The 22,038-nt window shown below is 49.8% G+C and overlaps 1 protein-coding gene across 1 annotated transcript; it reads left to right on the top strand.

Annotated features, from left to right (window-relative positions):
* Positions 1–15,073: 15,073 nt before the first annotated feature.
* On the top strand, positions 15,074–21,768 carry LOC148430808 (serine protease 1-like; the record flags this gene model as incomplete). Its single annotated transcript, XM_088466465.1, has 3 exons — positions 15,074–15,128; positions 18,527–18,689; positions 21,627–21,768. Coding segments are annotated over exons 1-3 (360 nt in total), but the record flags the coding sequence as incomplete, so codon positions are not given.
* Between the last annotated feature and the right edge of the window lie 270 nt (positions 21,769–22,038).

The raw sequence follows: 22,038 nt of genomic DNA, 5'->3' as shown, positions 1-22,038 counted from the left end.
TACCTAAGAGCGTTCATTGGCCCTCATTCAGAGCTGTACGCTCTGAGCAGAGCGCACGCTCTGAATGAGGGCCGCCCTCCATAAAAATGGAGCGTCCTCCTGGACGCTCGTATAGCTGTGGGTCACCACCCACAGCCTATACGAGCGTGCAGTTTGATGGCCGCGATGGTCGTGACCATCGCGACCATCGAAACTGCGAGCCGGAGCCTGCGGTTGAGGTTTTCAACCGCAAGCCCCGGAGTGATTTTGGCTCTATCAGAGCCAAAATCACTCCCACTGACATCACTAGTGATGTCAGTGGGCCGGCTTCTGACGGTAGGCGTTCCCTTGGGAATGCCCCCGTCAGGGAGGCACGCCCCCGGCACGCCCACCAAAGGGGGCGTGCTGTCAATCAACATCGACAGCACGCCCCCTTTGATCAGACACAACGAGCGAAGGAAAGTCCTTCGCTCGTCGCGTCTGGCGCATGCGCACGACGGAGCTCCCGCCGTCGTGCGCATGCGCAGAGCACAACATCGACCCACTTGCGAGCGGACAGCCGCTTGTGAGTGGGTCTGAATCAGGCCCATTATTCCATGGCTTCATCTGTACACAGAGAATACGCGATACAAGGATTTGAATTATTTCCAGTTATATTTACAAATACAGCTTCTAAATCCAGGGAAAAGGGAAAACTGGAATAATGGATCCTTGCACAAGTCCGACGCTGCTAGTATTAGACAGGGGCGTAACTAGGGTATTTGTAGCCCAGGGCAAATTTGAAAATGGAACTCCCCCCCCCCTCCCCACCACTATGTGCGCGTAAAAATGGGCATGGTCAAAAGGGGCGTTGTCACTGAAAAATGGGGCGTGTCAACATGACACACACCCATTTCTTGTCACTGGGAACATTTTTCCATTTGCACCTTAATGCAGTGCCCCTTATACAGTCCCCCCTTTGCAGTGCCCCTAGTAGTGGTCCCCCTTATATAGTTCCCCAGTATACAATGCCCCCAGTAGTGGTCCCTCTTATGCAGGCCCCCAGTAGTGCCCCTTATACAGTACCCCCAGTAGTGGTCCCCCTTATGCAGCCCCCGATTAGTTCACCTTATACAGCGCCCCAGTAGTGCCCCCATATACAGTGCCCCCAGTAGTGATCCCCCATATGCCAGCCCCCTTACACAGTTCCTCCTGTAGTAGTCCCCCTTATGCAGTCCCCCAGTAGTGCCCCTTATACAGTGCCCCCAGTAGTTGTCCCCCCTATGCAGTGCCCCCTGTAGTGGTTCTCCCTTTTCAGTGCCCCCTGTGCAGTGCCCCCAGTAGTAAGTTCCTTATATAGTGTCCCAGTAGGAGTCCCCCTTGATGTAGTGCCCCCAATAGTAGTGGTCCCCCCCAGTAGTAGTCCCCAGTAGTATCCCCCCAGTAGTAGTCCCCCCTACACAGTGCCCTTTATAGTGGCCCCAGTAGGAGTCCCCCTTAATGCAGTGCCCGCTGTAGTAGACCCCAATAGTGGTCCCCTCCAATGCAGTGCCCCCAGTAGTATCCCCTCCCAGTAGTAACCCCCAGTGTTGATCCCGTGCCCCCCCTCAAAGCAGTGCCCCCAATAGTAGTCCCCTCCTTAGTAATAGTTTCCCCCCCTGTAGTAGACCCCAGTAGTGGTCCCCCCCCCCGAAGCAGTGCCCCCAGTAGTAGACCCCTCCTTAGACCCCCCCATAAATACAGAATACCTGTTTCCACTGAGGGGTATAACTAGCTGTATTTAAAAGCCGGTGCAGTCCACAAACTACATAGAGAGATATATAGATATATACATCATCTCTGAATAAGATTAACAAACGTGTGATTGCTAACCTGCCTATAAGAGCTCAGTGATTTCAGTGCTATGATACATAACATTATTTTGTGACAGTAAATAATTGTTGACTTAACAGAAGGAACTTGTTACATTACATTCACAAGTAACAGTAAGATAATACATTGGTTTATTGCTTCTAACCATTAACAACCTTGCATAGCTTATTTACTTAAACTAATATATAATGACACAGACAACAAGAGCTTGGCTAAAAAGTCACAGCTTTTATTTATAATTAATTTATTAACCTAACCAGGGTGGCAAAGAGACGCTGCGGACTCAGGGCCTGATTCAGAGCCGGACGCTCTGACCAGAGCGCTCGCTCTGAATCAGGGCCCTCCTACCTAAAAATGGAGCGGCCTCTTGGGCGCTCGCATAGCTGTGGGTTACCACCCACAGCTTATGCGAGCGTCCATGATGATGGTCGCGATGGTCAAGACCATCGCGACCATCGGGCTTGTGACAAGACCCTGCGGTAGGGTCTCGTGGCCGCAAGCCCTGGAGTGATTTTGGCTCTATCAGAGCCAAAATCACTCCCACTGACATCACTAGTGATGTCAGTGGGGCCGGACCCAGACGGTAGGCGTTCCCATGGGAACGCCTCCGTCTGGCAGCCACGCCCTCGGCACGCCCACCAAAGGGGGCGTGCTGTCACTCACCATCGACAGCACGCCCCCTTTGGTGCGAGACCCGGAGCGACAGCTTGGCTGTCGCTAGCCGGGTCTCGCGCATGGGCATTTGGGGACCATCGACCCGCTTGCGAGCGTCCTGTGCTCGCGAGCGGGTCTGAATGAGACCCGTAGTTCCAGGTTTCATCTCACTCAAAATACTCGGGGAACAACTGAAACGTCCCCCCTCAAGACACACTAACGATCACTCCCCCCTGGGCCAATCCGATGCGCTTATGCACAGAAAAGTGCTCAGGTCCCCCCGCACGGAGAAGGACAAATTCGCCAGGTTCATCGGGGGCAAGTGCCCCCACAAAGTTATCTTATGCCACATAAAGCCACTGAGCTGCAGCGTACTCCTGCCATGTTGCGCCTCTGCTAATTTTCGAAAAGAAAAGGTTAGTGTGACACAACTAAATTCATTAACGGGTGGGATGGTGGGTTTCAAAGATCCATAACCAAAGAGGCTGTCATCATGCAAACGAGCCAATATATACTGATAAATTGACCACTCCCTCAAACAAGATCATTGGCTCTACTAAACATCTGACCAACCAATACTCTTAACTTGCCCAGCAACAAGGCTGTCATAAACAGCCATACAGCAAAAAACCAGTAATATTACATATTCTCATGCTTATCCAGCCTTCGCCTACTTTAAAGGCAGATACACTGGGCGGAATTCAATTCTCTCCAGCCCCTATCGCTCCCGACGGAGCTATTCTATTCTTGCTCCTGTCGGGCGCGATCAGCTGCCAAGCGCTACACTTCAGCTCGCAGCCCCTGGTGGATGAGAGCTGAAATGTGCGAAAAGTGACATGTTTGGGCGCCCAAACATCACTTTTCGCGATCGCGCCCAGCACTTTGGTCGGGTTTAGCTGCTTTACGCGGCTAAACCAGACCTCTATGGGCGCGATCAGCGTGAAATTCTGGCACAATTGAATAGCGGCCCGCGATCTCCTGTCACTTTAGACGGGAGATGCGGGCCGTGAAATCAATTGAATTCCGCCCACTGTGTTAATGCTTTGTAACTAGCTTTACCTAGGAACTGGTGCAGTCCAGAAACCACATAGGGTGGAATGCATGATGCATTGCACTCGCGATGCATTCCGCCAGTCATCGCATGCATGCCGGCGTTGGTAACACCGGTATGCATGAAGATCCCCGCAAAGGACCGCTCTGTCGGTAAGAGCAGCCCTTTACGATGGAGAAGTCGCCAATCCAATTAAAAATGCCTATTCGCACTACTCGCAGCGGAGGGGTGCAAACTGACTGCCAAATGAGATGTGAGAGAAATGCATCAAAATGTGGGGAGACCATCCTGGACCCCCCAAAATGGATAATTTCGTTAGCAGGACCGTATAGACGGCTGTTTGTGTGCATTAGGAAGGTACCGTAGGTTTGTAAACTGTGTCAAATGGCTGATTTGTGCTTTTTTTTTTTAAAGAAATGCAAAAAAATTATAGAAAACAAACTTTTTTCCATTTAATCTCAAACTAATTAAACGAATAATGCAAAAAAAAAAAAAAAAGTAGGAAAAAAAAGGTGATTTTGGGGTACTTCGAGGGCACCTTGAAAAAGATGTATTAAAAAAATGCTGAAAAAAAAGTTTTTCAAATAAAAAAATATTAAATAAATTAATAAAAAGTAATTAAATTTAGGGTGCCTAAACTAAACTAACAAAAAAGTTGAATTTACCCCCAAAAGTGACATGTATATAATTAACTAATTAAGCTAATTGGAAATGTCTAAATGCCTAATTAGTCATTAGGGGGGTGGGGGAGGACCAAGGGGTTCAGCACAGTGTCCCAACATTTTAGTCTTAAAATAAAGATTTTCTTTTCCATCTCTCACCTCGGAGTTGCGAATGGAAGAATGCGAATTTCGTCTGACTGGTTCAGTGCGAGTTGCTAATTGGTTTGAAAAATGAATTCGCTAAGCAAATACGAAGAGAAAATAACAACTCTCACGTTGCAATTCGCACCTAATAGGATTGACCCCTTAATTGGGTGCAATATATTAACATATTATTATTGAACTGGATTTCCAGCATTGAATCAATTAACATCCAATATAAGACAGATTCTGCTAATGTACAGCAACAAATAAACACACAGGGGGTCAATCTGTTTTTTAATCACTTTATTCACCTTTTTATACACTTACCGTTGTTATTAATATGTCACTGATTTAGCTTACATCCTGTCAGGAATCCAGCGCCGGTATTTTGACTGTCGGCATCGCGCACGCCGGGGATACTGACTACGTCCCCCGTGGCCGGTGTGCAGCACCCTAGGCAGCAGGGCTGAATGCTATGTAAGTATCCGTCTGTACACACTATAGCCTGGAGGAGCCCCTGGTGGTTATACGCCCTGTGTTGTACTATAACTTATGACTGGTTTACGTGGCATGGTGGATTGTGTGCCAGCTGCGCTGCTTCACAGTATGATTAAATGTATTGTGGTATAATCGCTGCAGCTGTATGAGGGGATGGCAGCGCATCTAAGTGTGGACTACAAAATCCTCGCCAAGGTCATTGCCAAATGGGTAAAGTCTGTCATCGGATATATTGTTCATCTGGAGCAGACCTCTGGCACTCCATTGGTACAGGGTTACATGGAGCTACCCGAAGGAATACACATATCCCCGCCATGCTGCAGGGCCTTCTTTGTAACTATGGGGGTAAGTCGGCGCGCACTGCTGATCTTAGATCCACAATCATTGACAATGGACAGGACATGTTCTGCGCATGTGCAGAACGGGACTGCGATCCCGCAAACAGAACGGCAGCACACTGTCAGTGTTAGCTGCCGTGATAGCAAATGCGTCTTCAGCTGAATCACCCCTAGACTGAAAGAAACAACTCCATGTCTTGTTTTTCCACCTGAACCTCTGTGGGGGGGGACATGGGGCACTCTGGGGGGGACATGGCTGCGACAAGGGGCACTCTAGTTGGGGGGGGACATGGCTGGGACAAGGGGCACTCTGGGGGGGACATGGCTGGGACAAGGGGCACTCTGGGGGGACATGGCTGGGTCAAGGGCCACTCTGGGGGGGACATGGCTGGGACAAGAGGCACTCTGGGGGGACATTGCTGTGACAAGGGGCACTCTGGGGGGGAACATGGCTGGGACAAGGGGCACTCTGGGGAGGGGACATGGCTGAGACAAGGGACACTCTGGGGGGACATGGCTGGGACAAGGGGCACTCTGGGGGGGACATGGCTGGGAAATGGGGCACTCTGGGGGGGACATGGCTGGGACAAGGGGCACTCTGGGGGGGACATGGCTGGGACAAGGGGCACTCTGGGGGGGACATGGCTGGGACAAGGGGCACTCTGGGGGGGACATAGCTGGGACAAGGGGCACTCTGGGGGGTGACATGGCTGTGACAAGGGGCATATCCCCGCCATGCTGCAGGGCCTTCTTTGTAACTATGGGGGTAAGTCGGCGCGCACTGCTGATCTTAGTTCCACAAGTATCGACAATGGACATGACATGTTCTGCGCATGTGCAGAACGGGACTGCGATCCCACAAACAGAATGGCAGCACACTGTCAGTGTTAGCTGCCGTGATAGCAAATGCGTCTTCAGCTGAATCACCCCTAGACTGAAAGAAACAACTCCATGTCTTGTTTTTCCACCTGAACCTCTGTGGGGGGGGACATGGGGCACTCTGGGGGGGACATGGCTGCGACAAGGGGCACTCTAGTTGGGGGGGGACATGGCTGGGACAAGGGGCACTCTGGGGGGGACATGGCTGGGACAAGGGGCACTCTTGGGGGATATGGCTGGGTCAAGGGCCACTCTGGGGGGGACATGGCTGGGACAAGAGGCACTCTGGGGGGACATTGCTGTGACAAGGGGCACTCTGGGGGGGAACATGGCTGGGACAAGGGGCACTCTGGGGAGGGGACATGGCTGAGACAAGGGACACTCTGGGGGGACATGGCTGGGACAAGGGGCACTCTGGGGGGGACATGGCTGGGAAATGGGGCACTCTGGGGGGGACATGGCTGGGAAATGGGGCACTCTGGGGGGACATGGCTGGGACAAGGGGCACTCTGGGGGGGACATGGCTGGGACAAGGGGCACTCTGGGGGGGACATAGCTGGGACAAGGGGCACTCTGGGGGGTGACATGGCTGTGACAAGGGGCATATCCCCGCCATGCTGCAGGGCCTTCTTTGTAACTATGGGGGTAAGTCGGCGCGCACTGCTGATCTTAGTTCCACAAGTATCGACAATGGACATGACATGTTCTGCGCATGTGCAGAACGGGACTGCGATCCCACAAACAGAATGGCAGCACACTGTCAGTGTTAGCTGCCGTGATAGCAAATGCGTCTTCAGCTGAATCACCCCTAGACTGAAAGAAACAACTCCATGTCTTGTTTTTCCACCTGAACCTCTGTGGGGGGGGACATGGGGCACTCTGGGGGGGACATGGCTGCGACAAGGGGCACTCTAGTTGGGGGGGGACATGGCTGGGACAAGGGGCACTCTGGGGGGGACATGGCTGGGACAAGGGGCACTCTGGGGGGACATGGCTGGGTCAAGGGCCACTCTGGGGGGGACATGGCTGGGACAAGAGGCACTCTGGGGGGACATTGCTGTGACAAGGGGCACTCTGGGGGGGAACATGGCTGGGACAAGGGGCACTCTGGGGAGGGGACATGGCTGAGACAAGGGACACTCTGGGGGGACATGGCTGGGACAAGGGGCACTCTGGGGGGGACATGGCTGGGAAATGGGGCACTCTGGGGGGGACATGGCTGGGACAAGGGGCACTCTGGGGGGGACATGGCTGGGACAAGGGGCACTCTGGGGGGGACATGGCTGGGACAAGGGGCACTCTGGGGGGGACATAGCTGGGACAAGGGGCACTCTGGGGGGTGACATGGCTGTGACAAGGGGCATATCCCCGCCATGCTGCAGGGCCTTCTTTGTAACTATGGGGGTAAGTCGGCGCGCACTGCTGATCTTAGTTCCACAAGTATCGACAATGGACATGACATGTTCTGCGCATGTGCAGAACGGGACTGCGATCCCACAAACAGAATGGCAGCACACTGTCAGTGTTAGCTGCCGTGATAGCAAATGCGTCTTCAGCTGAATCACCCCTAGACTGAAAGAAACAACTCCATGTCTTGTTTTTCCACCTGAACCTCTGTGGGGGGGGACATGGGGCACTCTGGGGGGGACATGGCTGCGACAAGGGGCACTCTAGTTGGGGGGGGACATGGCTGGGACAAGGGGCACTCTGGGGGGGACATGGCTGGGACAAGGGGCACTCTTGGGGGACATGGCTGGGTCAAGGGCCACTCTGGGGGGGACATGGCTGGGACAAGAGGCACTCTGGGGGGACATTGCTGTGACAAGGGGCACTCTGGGGGGGAACATGGCTGGGACAAGGGGCACTCTGGGGAGGGGACATGGCTGAGACAAGGGACACTCTGGGGGGACATGGCTGGGACAAGGGGCACTCTGGGGGGGACATGGCTGGGAAATGGGGCACTCTGGGGGGGACATGGCTGGGAAATGGGGCACTCTGGGGGGACATGGCTGGGACAAGGGGCACTCTGGGGGGGACATGGCTGGGACAAGGGGCACTCTGGGGGGGACATAGCTGGGACAAGGGGCACTCTGGGGGGTGACATGGCTGTGACAAGGGGCATATCCCCGCCATGCTGCAGGGCCTTCTTTGTAACTATGGGGGTAAGTCGGCGCGCACTGCTGATCTTAGTTCCACAAGTATCGACAATGGACATGACATGTTCTGCGCATGTGCAGAACGGGACTGCGATCCCACAAACAGAATGGCAGCACACTGTCAGTGTTAGCTGCCGTGATAGCAAATGCGTCTTCAGCTGAATCACCCCTAGACTGAAAGAAACAACTCCATGTCTTGTTTTTCCACCTGAACCTCTGTGGGGGGGGACATGGGGCACTCTGGGGGGGACATGGCTGGGACAAGGGGCACTCTAGGTGGGGGGGGACATGGCTGGGACAAGGGGTACTCTGGGGGGGACATGGCTGGGACAAGGGGCACTCTGGGGGGACATGGCTGGGTCAAGGGGCACTCTGGGGGGGACATGGCTGGGACAAGGGGCACTCTGGGTGGACATTGCTGTGACAAGGGGCACTCTGGGGGGGAACATGGCTGGGACAAGGGGCACTCTGGGGAGGGGACATGGCTGAGATAAGGGACACTCTGGGGGGACATGGCTGGGACAAGGGGCACTCTGGGGGGGACATGGCTGGGACAAGGGGCACTCTGGGGGGGACATGGCTGGGACAAGGGGCACTCTGGGGGGGACAAGGCTGGGACAAGGGGCACTCTGGGGGGTGACATGACTGTGACAAGGGGCACTCTGGGGGGGACATGGCTGGGAGAAGGGGCATGGCTGAGACAAGGGGCACTCTGGGGGGGTCATGGCTGGGACAAGGGGCACTCTGGGGGGGACATGGCTGGGACAAGGGGAACTCTGGGGAGGGGGGCATGGCTGGGACAAGGGGCACTCTGGGGGGGACATGGCTGGGACTGGGACAAGGGGCACTGCTCCTTCCCTTACTGCTGGATTTACTGGGACATGGGCAAGTCTGTGAGGAAGTACCCTCAAAGACTATCCACAAGCTAATAAGGGCCTTTGACAGGCTCACTAGCAGAGACAGAGACATGGATGCCGCCCAGGGGCTCTTCTGTCCTTCAGCACCTCCAGGCACTCCCATTATCAATAGGACAGCAATATTATATTTACTACATGCCATCCGTGTGTGTTTTTTTTATGTGGTTTTTTTTTTAGATAAACAGCACTCTAAAGTTATATTGATCATGAGAATGGGCTGGCGGTGACAAGTCGGCCACTATAATCTTGAAAGTTGCGCCAATATAGCCAACGGAAAGTCTACAAGATGCAGAAGGTGAGGCTGAAGGGCTATCGGGGATCGTATCCGAGAGATATTTTATCCAAACTGCAGCTTTAAAAAAATAAATAAAAAAAATTGCTTCTTTTTGTGCAGTTCTCTGTATGGGTCCCAGGTGTCACCACCCAAAAACTGACGTGTGGGTTCTACTTCAATAAAATGCGCGACTTGAAGAGAACGCATAAGAAGATGAACATTTTTAAAGAAGCGGTTTTCCTTGACGAGATTTCTCTAATTGCATAATAAACGCGCTCTACACACACACATGCACACACACACGCACACGCACATGCACACGCACACACAGCTGTTACTATGTTATGAAAGTTCCGTCAGAGGTGTCAGCAGTGAGACTCCGGCCTATAGGGTCACTGACCCAGAGGAGAGAACCCGGCAGCGTGTTGTGCTTGCTGGTGTTTGACCCTCTGTGTGTACATTGCCCCTGACCTGAGTGACCTCAGTATGTGATGTATACTTTGTGCTGATTCTGACAGCTAATCCCAACACCCAGCTGTGTGGAAGCAGAGCCGACCGCCCGCCTGTTTGCGGAGCATATCGTGCAATGTTTTTGCACTGCACTTGCTCCGGAAGCAAGAGTACACAACTAAGAGCTTTGGCGCGTCACTTGCGTTTTGATTGCGTCTCCGCTTGAGTAGGCGTAAATAGCCGTGCAGAGGTGGGCGCAAGGGTAAATACGCATCTTTTGCACCTAGTATAGTGCTGGTGTGAGGGCGCAGCCACTGAGGATGAGGATGAACCTATGGCCGAGCTGCTATAAGGCTCATTGTATATAACAGATAATTAGCTATTAGTATAACGTTTGCCCTGCGGCACCTGGTTCTGAGTTACGTTTACTTTTAAAATTAATAATTTGAAGAGTTTACTAATCTGTAGAACATTGTCCTAATCCAGTCACCTCCTGACAAAGCACATACTGTATGATATATTACTCTATTCTATTTTAAACTCTTACTTATTTTAACCCGGCCATTTACTAAGTAACCGGGGCCGGCTGTGTAACCCATTTTATATTAACGTAAAGACGTGATCCAGGTGTTTAATATTGGGGTAAAGGCTTCTCCATACCGACTAAAATAAACAAACAAATAGCCTGTGGCACTAAAGGCCCCCATACATCAGTAATTGATTGCAGCAATCGTGCAATTTGCAATCGATTGTGTATAAAAATCTCTCCCTTTTTCAATCGATTGCAGAATTGCCACAATCGATTGAAAAAGGGAAAGATTTTTATACACAATCGATTGCAAATTACACGATTGCTACAATCAATTACTGATGTATGGGGACCTTTAGAAAGGACGGTGTTCACACTGTGGGGTCTATTCAGCATTGATTTTTTTTACATATAAAATACGGAAACTATGATTTCCGTATTTTTTATGTAAATCCCCTATTCAGCAATGGTATAATGGAGAAGATAATGCATCTCCTCCACTAATTCCCATCGCGCAGAGTTCCGCACTGTAGGGAGCAGCCATTGATCTCTGCGGTGCTTTAACACTTTTTGCTATTCAGCAAAGCAAAAGTGTTAAATCACTCGATAAATATTTCCTTTATATAATGTCATCTCAGAATGGCGTTATATGAGGAAAATACTTATATTTCCCGAAAACTGCAGGGACAGAGGGAAATTTTCCCATAATTCCCTGCAGCATCTTGTAACCCCGCCCAGTCTCCGTCCCTGCTTCACGGTGATCGGCGGCAGGTAAGTCACTCTAGAGGCTTTTAAACTTCCTGAAATTGATTGATATGTGTATACGGGCTTTATACTAGCCTGTATACATGTATATTTATGTGCGATTATATTTAACATTTATATATAAATGTTAAATATAAAAGCACATAAATATACATGTAAACAGGCTAGTATAAAGCCTGTATATACATATCAATCAGTTTCGGGAGGCTGGAGCTGTACTTGCCCCTCCGCGGTCACTGGGAAGCTGGGACGGAGACTGTTCCCGAGCGCATGACTGCGCAGAGGAACAAACAGAAGGGATTGTTTTCGGAATCCCGATAACAATGGTTTCTGTGACATCGCAGGGACAGCGTGCTACCACAACTGCTGTCCCTGCACAAAATATTGCTGCATAGCTTCCATATCTTATCATAATTGATAAAATCTCGTGACTGTGTTGCCCAATAATATTCTGGGCTACATCCTCACTGTTGCTGAATAGACCCCTGTCTGTGAAGATATCATTTAAATATTTGTTCAAAATAAATAAGTATATAAAAACGTGTATAAATATATGTTCACAATACACCCGATCTTCTGCTGCCATTGAAAAAATGGTAGCAAGCCAAAAAAGAAGAACTAAAGATGACTTAAATAACAACAGCGAAATAAGAGTAATCAGATGTAAATTCATATTCAAATATGCCAATATAAGTTTTAAAGTGGTTTAATTAATTGCAATGGTAATATAAAACACATACAATGTTCCCAATTCATTTGTAAGAGCCACACATTTTAAATAGAAACATATCTAGAAGAGAAATATTGTATCAGCAAGAAAATAGTTACTGTCATAAATGTATCAATATATCTATTTATACAAAAAATAGCTTGGAAGTAAACTGTACCAATAAAAGTTCAATTTTTAACAAAAATAAAAATAACTGCTTTAATTTGGATATGTAGCGATAATTGGTCTCCCAATGTGCTCACTCGAGAAATTCTTTGTCACCACTTTGATTTGTCTCGTGGTATATATAGAACTTTTATGCACACATCGTGTTTGCCTGTAGGAGAAGAAAAAAGGGTTAAGCACGGAACCGGCTTTGAATATTGGATGGTATATTAATTCAAGCCACTTTGGTTTTAATAGGTGGCATTAGATCACAGAATCCAATGATTGATTGTCTGTACACGGGCCATATAAAGTCACAAAACATAAGATTACACAGTCATTGAGGAATAATAAACATACAATACCAGAAACAGCTCCTGATACGGGAAGCAGTTGGGAAGCCGACGGGCGTAATCCCGACTGCCGGCTTCCCAACTGTCTAATCCCAGCAAGGCACTAATGACGGGCATCGATCATCGATATCCCGATCGAAGGTAAGCCGGGTGCCGGGCACGGACAGCCGCGTGGAAGAGGGAGGGTTAGGTTAGGGGCTCCCAGGGGGGGACTTAGGGTTAGGCACCCCCCCAGGAGGTTAGGTTTAGGCTAGGGAAATGGGGGATTAGGGTTAGGCACTAGGGGGGAGGTTAGGTTTAGGCTAGGGAAATGGGGGATTAGGGTTAGGCACTAGTGGGGAGGTTAGGGTTAGGCACCCCTAAGGGAGGGTTAGGGTTAGGAAGAGGGATTAGGTTAGTTATACTTACCCTAAGGACAATTGGGATTTCCTCCTCTGTCGGGATTAGAACCGCCGGCCATGCGACCGGCAGTAAATCATACTGAATCCCCTGATACCACTGTGCCCCAGACGTTTGTGTGAACTGTAACATGCAGTTCCAGACTTAGCGTGCCCCTGTTTCTATGTACAGTTTCGGCCCAGTAAAAAAAACACCTCCTATGTTCATTCCTCCTACAAAAATTAAAAACCCCATCTGAAGTGCTGAAAGTCAGGTCAAGACGGCTGAACAAATATCACCTCCTGGATTCACCGATTTAATATTTGAGAAATAAATGGCAGACTCATTTTCTTCACTCTATAACTTTGAGCTACCAGTCAGGCACTGGGGAGAGTGGAGCCTCTATTAAAGGTCAATTTGCTGAAATAGTGATAAATAAACTCTATTTTTGATTCATTTTACATAATTTCAATGGGCAATTCCTTTCATTGGCTTTTCTATATGCAGCTTGCATGCTGGAAACCCCATTGAAATGCGTGGACCATTTATTTTATTGGAAAATTCAAAGATTTTTAGAATATCAGTAGCAATTCCACCATGTTACAGTTACCAAAATCTACGTAATTGGTTTAGTTCACAAAAAACAATCAAAATCCCAGATTAGAGTGTGCCGGCGACGAGACTTTTCCTTGGAGGGAGTAAGAGGGGTGTGATGGTTTCATCAATTTAAAACTAGTGAATAAAAATGTCTCTAAAATCCAAATTTGTTACAACATTTTCAAGATTAGTCCCGGGAAAATGGACTGACTTTTTTATAATGGGGAAATTGAAGATTTTCCTACCGTAAATTAATTTTTATAGCTGATTTCAGTGGCGCCATAATTCACCAATTCAGCGTCTCAGCGAAAACCTCGCCCACAGGTTTTCTCTTCCTCACCAGCAGCTTTCCACTTCTGGCAAGGATTTCCTGTAGTAATGGCATGCCTGCCCTCTTGCAAGTCCCCCATTGACGGATATAGGGTAACGCCATCCCAAGATGTCATTGTTTTGCGATGAAAAGTTCAGCTTTTTGTCCCTTGTTAAATTAAGTCACATAGGGATTTATAGTCTGATTCAGTAAGGAACGTACGGATGCAGACGAACACGAACCCGTCCGCTGCGAGCATATGCTAATAAATGCATAACGCACGCAGAACAAGCTTACTCCCAGCACTACACAATACCTCCCACTTCCCTTAACGTGCGTCCTGTTACACCACGCAAGACAGCGGAAACATTGAGAATCATCAAACACATTAGCATATCGGTGGTTGACCTGACTTCACGCAGGATCTCTGCCACTTCCTGCATGCAACTAGACCTCAGGCTATGGCCATCGCCGCAAGGGCTTAAATATGCACGCACCTAAAATGCCATCCAAACGCACAGGCGCGCCTGCGTTTGCCCAATCACCCCCCACAAACGGCGCTTCCTGTCAATCACTGTGCACCGGGTCTGCGTAGCCTCTGCAGTTCCCATCGCAGTAGCTAGTTCGCGCACGTGCAATTTGATGAATGTGCATGCGCAGTACGCAACAATCGGCCGATTGCGTGCATCTGCATCCGTGCATTCCTTGCTGAATCAGGCCCTTAGTCATTGTTAGTTATTGTGGGCCGGGCAGCCCCCGATAACAAACATTCTATCTCGCCGCGAGCACCGGAGCAATTCATCCCGAAGATCAGCTGTCCCTGCAAAACAGCAATAACCCCTCCCGTCAGCAAACACGGTGTTATCGCTGCTTCATAAATAGACCCCTAAATATGGTAAAACCGTTGTTTTTCTTTAACCATCATCATCAGAGTTTATTTATTAGGAGCCACAAGTTCTGCAGAGCAGGGCAGGTTTTCTGTTGCAGCAACTTAAACGTGACAAGTTTTCCAGCAATGTTCTGACAGTACTATAATCTTATATCTTTTATATATCCATCCACCTTTATAGTGCTGAGAATGACAGGGTTAATACACATGTAACGGAAACGTGATATTGGGATCTAATTCATTCCGTCCTCGGGGTGACGACCTGGATGCACAGCAGCTTGTACGGAAGAGATTCTCGTCTTTGCAGGTGCCAGTGACAGGCCTTATGGCAGATGTTGGGGAAAGACGAGACGTTTCAGCTGTCACCTCCGTCCTCAGGTACCGTATGGGAATAATAGACCATTCTCCCCGGCTGTCGTGTTGCCATGGAGGCAGAAAAACGAACCGGGGCTGTCTGCGAAGGCGTCCTGCGGGTCTTGCAGTTGAATTCTCCCCGGGCACCTGAACCCATCGCAGCTCTGTAAGATGGATCGTCATAAGCTGAAGCTGCTGCTCTTCCTGCACTTTGCTGGGTCGCTCGGTGAGTTTCAGACACTATTTTGTGACCAAATCTTGTCCGGTTCTGCAAGTTCTGGTAACGTAACTATTACAGCGGTTACAGGATCCATCTGCTGGGGATTAGGGAGCGGCAGGATAAGAGTGTTAGCAGCTAACGCGGGATGCATGCGATACCGGTTCCACAAAATATTTCTGATATATATTATATATATATAGATAGATAGATAGATTACACAGGCTCTGTGGCTGATTAAAACCAGGTGAACTGCAGACTTGGAGAATTCCTATGTGTCCCGAATGAAAGGGATGCTATGGCAAGCTTACAAATGATTTCACATGTATTGCAAAAAGAATCGAGTGTCCCCTGGATCGCTTATATATACCAGGCTTAGGCAAGCTGTCATTCTCCAGCCGCTGGAGAACCACAAGACTCAGCATGCCATGCCAGCAAGAGGCCAGATGCTGACAGGGCGTGCCGGGAAGTGTGGATCTGCCATAGCTGGTGAACTCCGCTATATACGCTATATACTAAAGTGGGATATCTATGTGATGCCTTTCTCATCATATTGTCTGTATAGAAAGAACTGGTGTCAGCCACCTGCCAGGTAACTTAGGCGTCCAGCAAGGGCTTCAATCATTAAAGAGTCATAGAATTCAGCAAATGTTATCATTCCTATGCAAATCATTTTCATTTAATCATTTACTTACTGTTCTAGGTCAGTGACTTTTGTAGATATATAAAAGTTTAAGAACTTATCTTGGGGGGGGGGGGGGGGAACCTCTGACAGCCAGCAGAGGGCGCTGTATATTAAGTGAAATTAATACTTGGTCATAATACTGTATAATATTATTTTATTTATTATTTTATTACCAGTTATTTATATAGCACACACATATTCCACAGAGCTTTTCAGAGATACCATCATCTCCTTTAGGGCTTTGCCTGGTAATCACTACATACTCGCAGTGTAACTTACCGAGAAAGGAGGCGTCACATAGGGGATGATTATAGATCTACAATGCAAATGTTTTATACCTGCACAAGTTTACATTAAGTTAGTGAACGCAGTATATAAAAACAGTATTCAGCCTTTAGAATTCTATTTCCTACATTATAAAATTGACACAGATTTATTCAGGGATTTAAACCACTGATTATATCTTTATGAAGGACATGACGTTGCTCTAAGTTTATAGGGGATTTGAAATAGTGTTTTCTCATATCTGTTATCTTTTCTTTGATCTTTATGATGAAGCTCATATATGGAATTCTAACCAACTGTCGTTATTTGCTTTTAAATCGAAAACTTGCACCCACGCCCAACGCGCACGCACGCACGCACACACACACACACACACGAAGAGTGCAAATTGGATGGAGGAAGATATAGGATAAAAACTAGCTGCATTGCGGCAGAGTTCTAGGACCTGGGATAATTCTATATCCAGCAGGACAAGGGCCCTGATTCAGAGGCGGTCGCAAGAAACGATCGCTCTCTCTGAACGAGGGCGGCCGCTTCCTTTTTTTTAGTGTGGCCTCCTGGTCACTAGCTAAGCTGTGGGTTACTTACCACCCACAGCTTAGCGACCGACCAGGGTGATGGTCGCGATGGTGAACACCATCGCAGCTTGCGACGAGAGCCTAAGGTTGGGTCTCGGCAACCGCAAGCTCCAGGAAGCTTCCCACTGACATCGCTGATGATGTCAGTGCGGCCGCCCACAAAACGGCAGGCGTTCCTTAAGGAACGCCTCCATTTGTGAAACCACCACCCCCGCCACGCCCACAAAACGGGGCGAGCTGTCGATCAACATCGACAGCCGCCCCTTTTGTATTGAGCTCCGGAACGAGAAAGTTTCTCTCTTGCTCCGGGGCTTGCGCACGCACAGTGCGGCCGCTGTGCGTGCGCAGGGCTAACCATCGACCCGGTTGCGAGCGTATCAGCGCTTGCGACCGGGACTGAATGAGACCCAAGGACCCAAAGCCAACAGCAAAAGCCATTAATGCAAACACACATAGTGACCAAACCTCAGTCCTGTCAGGGACCTGAAGGAACTCGCGCACTATTACAAAGAGAAATGGGTGAAAATGGCGGAATCCTGATGTACAAAGCTGATAGAGACTCACAGCTATAACCGCAGCTGACGGTGCTTCTAAACAACAAGAAAAGCTACAATCAGTTTGTGTCTGTTATTTGTAATTAATAATTAATAAGGAGCATTTAGAGCTTTTTCGTTCGAGAGAGAGAGAGAGAAAGAGAGAAAGAGAGAGAGAGGGAGAGAGAGAGAAGGAAGAGAGAGAGAGAGAAAGAGAGAGAGAGAGAAAGAGGGAGAGAGAGAGAAAGAGAGAGAGAGAAAGATAGAGAGAAAGAGAGGGAGTGCTGTCTTAATGGGCATTTTAAGGGCTGGGGGACCTGTGTGCCATGCCTCCCCTCTACATGCCTGGTCATGGCGGCACCATCCTTGTATTGAGAGAGAAGGAGAGATCACAGAAGAGTAAATTCAGATGTGTTACCCTATAGAAGCCTAATGGTTTCTCTCTGCAGAGAGCATGAGCTGGATTCAGGGCCCGATTCTGACCCGGTCGCAAGCGATGAGCGCTCGCAACCGGGTTGATGGAGGCCCAGAGCGCATGCGCACGACGGAGCCGGCTCCGTCGTGCGCATACGCGAGACCCGGATAGCGACGGGCAATCCGTCGCTCCGGGTCTCGCACCAAAGGGGGCGTGCTGTCGATGTTGAGTGACAGCACGCCCCCTTTGGTGGGCGGGCGGGGGGGAGTGGCTGCCCAAACGGAGGTGTTCCCATGAGAACGCCTACCGTTTGGGGGCGGCCTCACTGACATTACCAGTGATGTCAGTGGGAGAATACTCTGGGGCTTGCGGCCACAAGACCCTACCACAAGGGTTTCGTCGCAAGCCCGATGGTCGCGATGGTCTTGACCATCACGACCATCATCATGGCCGCTCACTATAGCTGTGGGTGGTCACCCACAGCTATGCGAGTGGCCAAGAGGCCGCTCCAAAAAACAAAAAGCCCGGCCCTGATTCAGAGCGAGCACTCTGTCAGTGCAACCGGGTCTGAATCAGGGCCTCAGTCCCCTCTGGCGTCTCTCTGCATGCGCAGAATGACACCATGGGGCTTCTGGGTCATAGATCCGAAAGTCCCTCATTCGCAAAGGACCACTCTTACCGGGAGAGCTGTCATTTGTGATTTTCTTCATGCAAACCAGCGTAAGTAATGCCGGCATGCATGTGAAGGGCGGCGGGAGGCATCCCGATAAACGCTTACGTTGCAGGGGCAAAGTTATAATAATTATACAGACACCAAAAAACTAGATTGTAAGCTCAGGCGGGCAGGGAATTGAATTCTGTAATAAATTTACGTGGATCTGTATTTATAAAACTCCTATGTTATCCCCCAGGTCAGGGGCAGCGCAGCATGCCGCGGATTGTCGGAGGTTATATCGTCTCTCCATATTCCACACGCTACCTGGTGTCCCTGAAGAGGAATACGGGTCTGCACTTCTGCGGGGGGTCCTTAGTCAGCCGCTTCTGGGTCCTCACAGCTGCCCACTGTAAGACTGAGTAAGTAAATTACGACCGGAGCTTGAGCTCGCTGCCCAGTGTCGCTTGTCGCACCTTGCCGCACCGTGTCCGCCTTCTTGCTGTCAGGTTAATTAGCGCATATTCCAGTCCGGATGGCGAATGACTAGAAATTAGCAGAGTTGTGTTGGAAATCCAGTCCTATGACATTCAGGGGGTACAGTATGGGTGATGCCAAAGGGTACCCCGTACCTACAGCCTAAGGAGATACAAGGGCTTCCCCAAACTCTAGGGTACAAAATTAAATACAAGAGGACTCTTGGAGTGTATGTATTGTACATACATAAAACGTGTCTATGGGGCCCATTTATCATGAAATATTTGCCCATATTCCCTGAAAACACCCGTATTTGGGGTATACCCTCAAATATTAAGTATTCTCTAAGTGTATTATGGAGGGATCCAAGGGCATCTTAAGAGAGGAGGGGGCCCGTGTGCATCCCCCCCGCCCAGGGCCCCCTCCCCTCTCCCAGGTGGCCAGCAGCCGACTAACGTGGCTAGCCGGCCACCGCAGCATCAGTAGACTCTGAGCACTAGAATGTGCCCGGGGTCTACTGCGTATGCGCAAAACGCCTAAAAAATGGCTGCTGCGGCCATTTTACCCGCATTTTGAGCAGCGCTGAGACACCCGACGCAGGACCTCGGAGAGGTAAGTTTTAGATAATATGGGTGCAGGGTGTGGGTCCAGGAGCCCGTGTGCACCGCACACCCTGCACCCATTATAGATACGCCCCTTGAGGGGCCGAGAGCAGCCGCAACCCCATAGGTTTCTATGGGAGATGATTATGCTATGCTGTCAGATGTGAAGACGGCGTTGTGCTGCTGCTGTCTATGGGCTACACTTCGCAAAGCTAACCGGGAAAGTGCTCCTACGGCATGCTCCCCGGCGATAGCCGCCGCACACGCGTTGTCAAGAGACCGCACATGCGCAGTAGTCCCAAGAGAGGAGTGACGAGACCTCTGATGCAGAGACTTTATTTCGAGCACATCGCAGGGACGGGCCCATTTCTCTGGGCCTGATTCAGACCCGGTCGCAAGCGCTGAGCGCTCGCAGGCAGGTCGATGGTGGCCCACGGCTCCGTCGTGCGCTTGCTCGAGACCCGGCTAGCGACGGGCAATCTGTCGCTCCAAGTCTCGCACCAAAGGGGGCGAGCTGCTGATGGTGAGTGACAGCTCGCCCCCTTTGGTGGGCGGGCCGGGGGGGTGGCTGCCCAAACGGAGGCGTTCCCATGAGAACGCCTACCGTTTGGGGGCAGCCCCACTGACATCACAAGTGATGTCAGTGGAGAGCTTCCGGCTCAATTTGAGCCGAACGCTCTCTGGGGCTTGCGGCCACGACACCCTACCACAAGGGTCTCGTCGCAAGCCTGATGGCCGCTCGCAATAGCTGTAGGTGGTTACCCACAACCATGCGAGCGGCCAGGAGGCCGCACCAAAAAAAAAATAGACCGTCCCTGATTCAGAGCGAGCGCTCTGTCAGAGTGTCCGGCTCTGAATCAAGGCCTCTGTCCCCTGTATGTGCCATTCGGTGTTAGTATGGCATTCTGCAGTGGGATCATGGGCCCAGATCGCACCCTGCTTTGTGTCCTCACACCAGGGTACATGACTCACCTGCTGGAGCAACAGCTGGAGCAGCCCCTGTACTGATCTCCTGCATACTGTACAGTGTCACTCCCTCATCACTTGTTCAATGTGCTGCAAAACCAGGGAAAGTACAACCGACCCCGGATTTACACTGTATGTACTTACTTTCCATACTAAGGGGCATATGTATCAAAGCTTGATATGAGATAAAATTGTGAGATATATATCACCAACCAATCAGCTTCTGACTTGCATTTTGCAGGCTGTGTTTAAGAAATGATAGTTTGGAGCTGATTGGTTGGTGATTTATATTTCACAATTTTATCTCACATCAAGTTTTGATACATATGCCCCTAATTTACTTTCCCATAAATCTACCAATTATATACTTACAGCTTGATTTTGCGGGGTGTACTGAAGGTTCCCCCTATAAAAGCATATTATAACTGCCACATATTTCCGATGGACTTTTTATTTCATTGCTGTCATTTTGACCGGGGAGTATACACTCATTTCAATATTTGTAATTTTCCCATTTATGTGTCCCATTTTTTGTCCGATTTTCGCCCCACGCACCCCCATTTTCCAACATAATTCCTATTTTGGGCGGCGTGCATAACGCATCGCATTTTGCATGTGATACATCCCGCCACTCGTCGCATGCGTGTCGGCATTAATAACTCCAGTATGCATAAAGTAAACCGCAAAGGAAAGCTCTTCCGATAAGAGGTGTCCTTTGCGCTAGAGGAAATTCGCAGGTTTCCCTCTGCACATGCGCAGTACACTGTGCGCGCCGCCGGGGGTGTTTGAGGGATCCGATTGGAAGGAAGCCACAAGGATACTCACATAGACGGATGGGTACTGACGTTAGCATCATGTAGTAAATCTGGGGCAGCCGTGGACGTTGGCACATATGGGCACTTTCATTCCGACACAGAACTGGAAGTGACTTGTGTAGAGCGACAATATTTTTTGTGCACATGTGAAAGACCGAATTCCATGTGATCTGCCCATAGAGGCCGTTCACAAGGAGACCGCACACAACCCAATAGCGCTACCAATATGTTGCAATATGCGCTGCCACACACATGTACCTATAGGCACTTCTTATTGTACATGTTCTAATTCCCTCCCTAGCTCCAGGTGATTCTAGGCCTAATTCAGAGGTGCCCGCCCGCCCGACCGCACCGTTATGCTAATGCCACAGCCATGTGCAGACTGGAAACACCGGCTGCTTGCGTCCAACATAGACACTGCGTCCACTTCTGAATGAGGCCCCTCTGTGCGCTATAGCCTACCATAGAAAGCGGCCATTATTATCTCACTCTCCAACAGGCAGAAACAGATGCTAATCGTGGCCGGGGAATACTCGCTGTCTGCGCTGGAAGGGACAGAGCAGATCTTTCGCCCGGTGAAGCTGGTGCCTCACCCCGAATACAGCTCGTTCTCCAAGAACGCGGACATCATGCTGATAAAGGTGAGGGACTGATGCCCATCTCATGCCAGTGCCGTAGAGTATGAATATAAATCACTTCGTGTAATAAAACACCACCGGTGGCGCTCAAGCGTATTCGCAGACAAGTGTCGGAGTGTTACGTGGCTGAAGACAGTTCTCTAATTACTTTACTATATTATGGAGCTCTTACAGCTGGACGCTTGGCAATTTGTGTTTTGTTCTAGGTTACACATCTCCGTTCTGCGGGGTGCGCACAAAGGGCCTGATTCTGTAAAAATCGTAATAGCAAAG

This window comes from Taudactylus pleione, unplaced genomic scaffold (genome assembly GCF_031769625.1).
Source record: "Taudactylus pleione unplaced genomic scaffold, aTauple2 ptg003151l, whole genome shotgun sequence".
NCBI lineage: Eukaryota > Metazoa > Chordata > Amphibia > Anura > Myobatrachidae > Taudactylus > Taudactylus pleione.
Note: the sequence above shows the minus strand (reverse complement) of the source record. Positions and strands in the feature narration are given on the sequence as shown.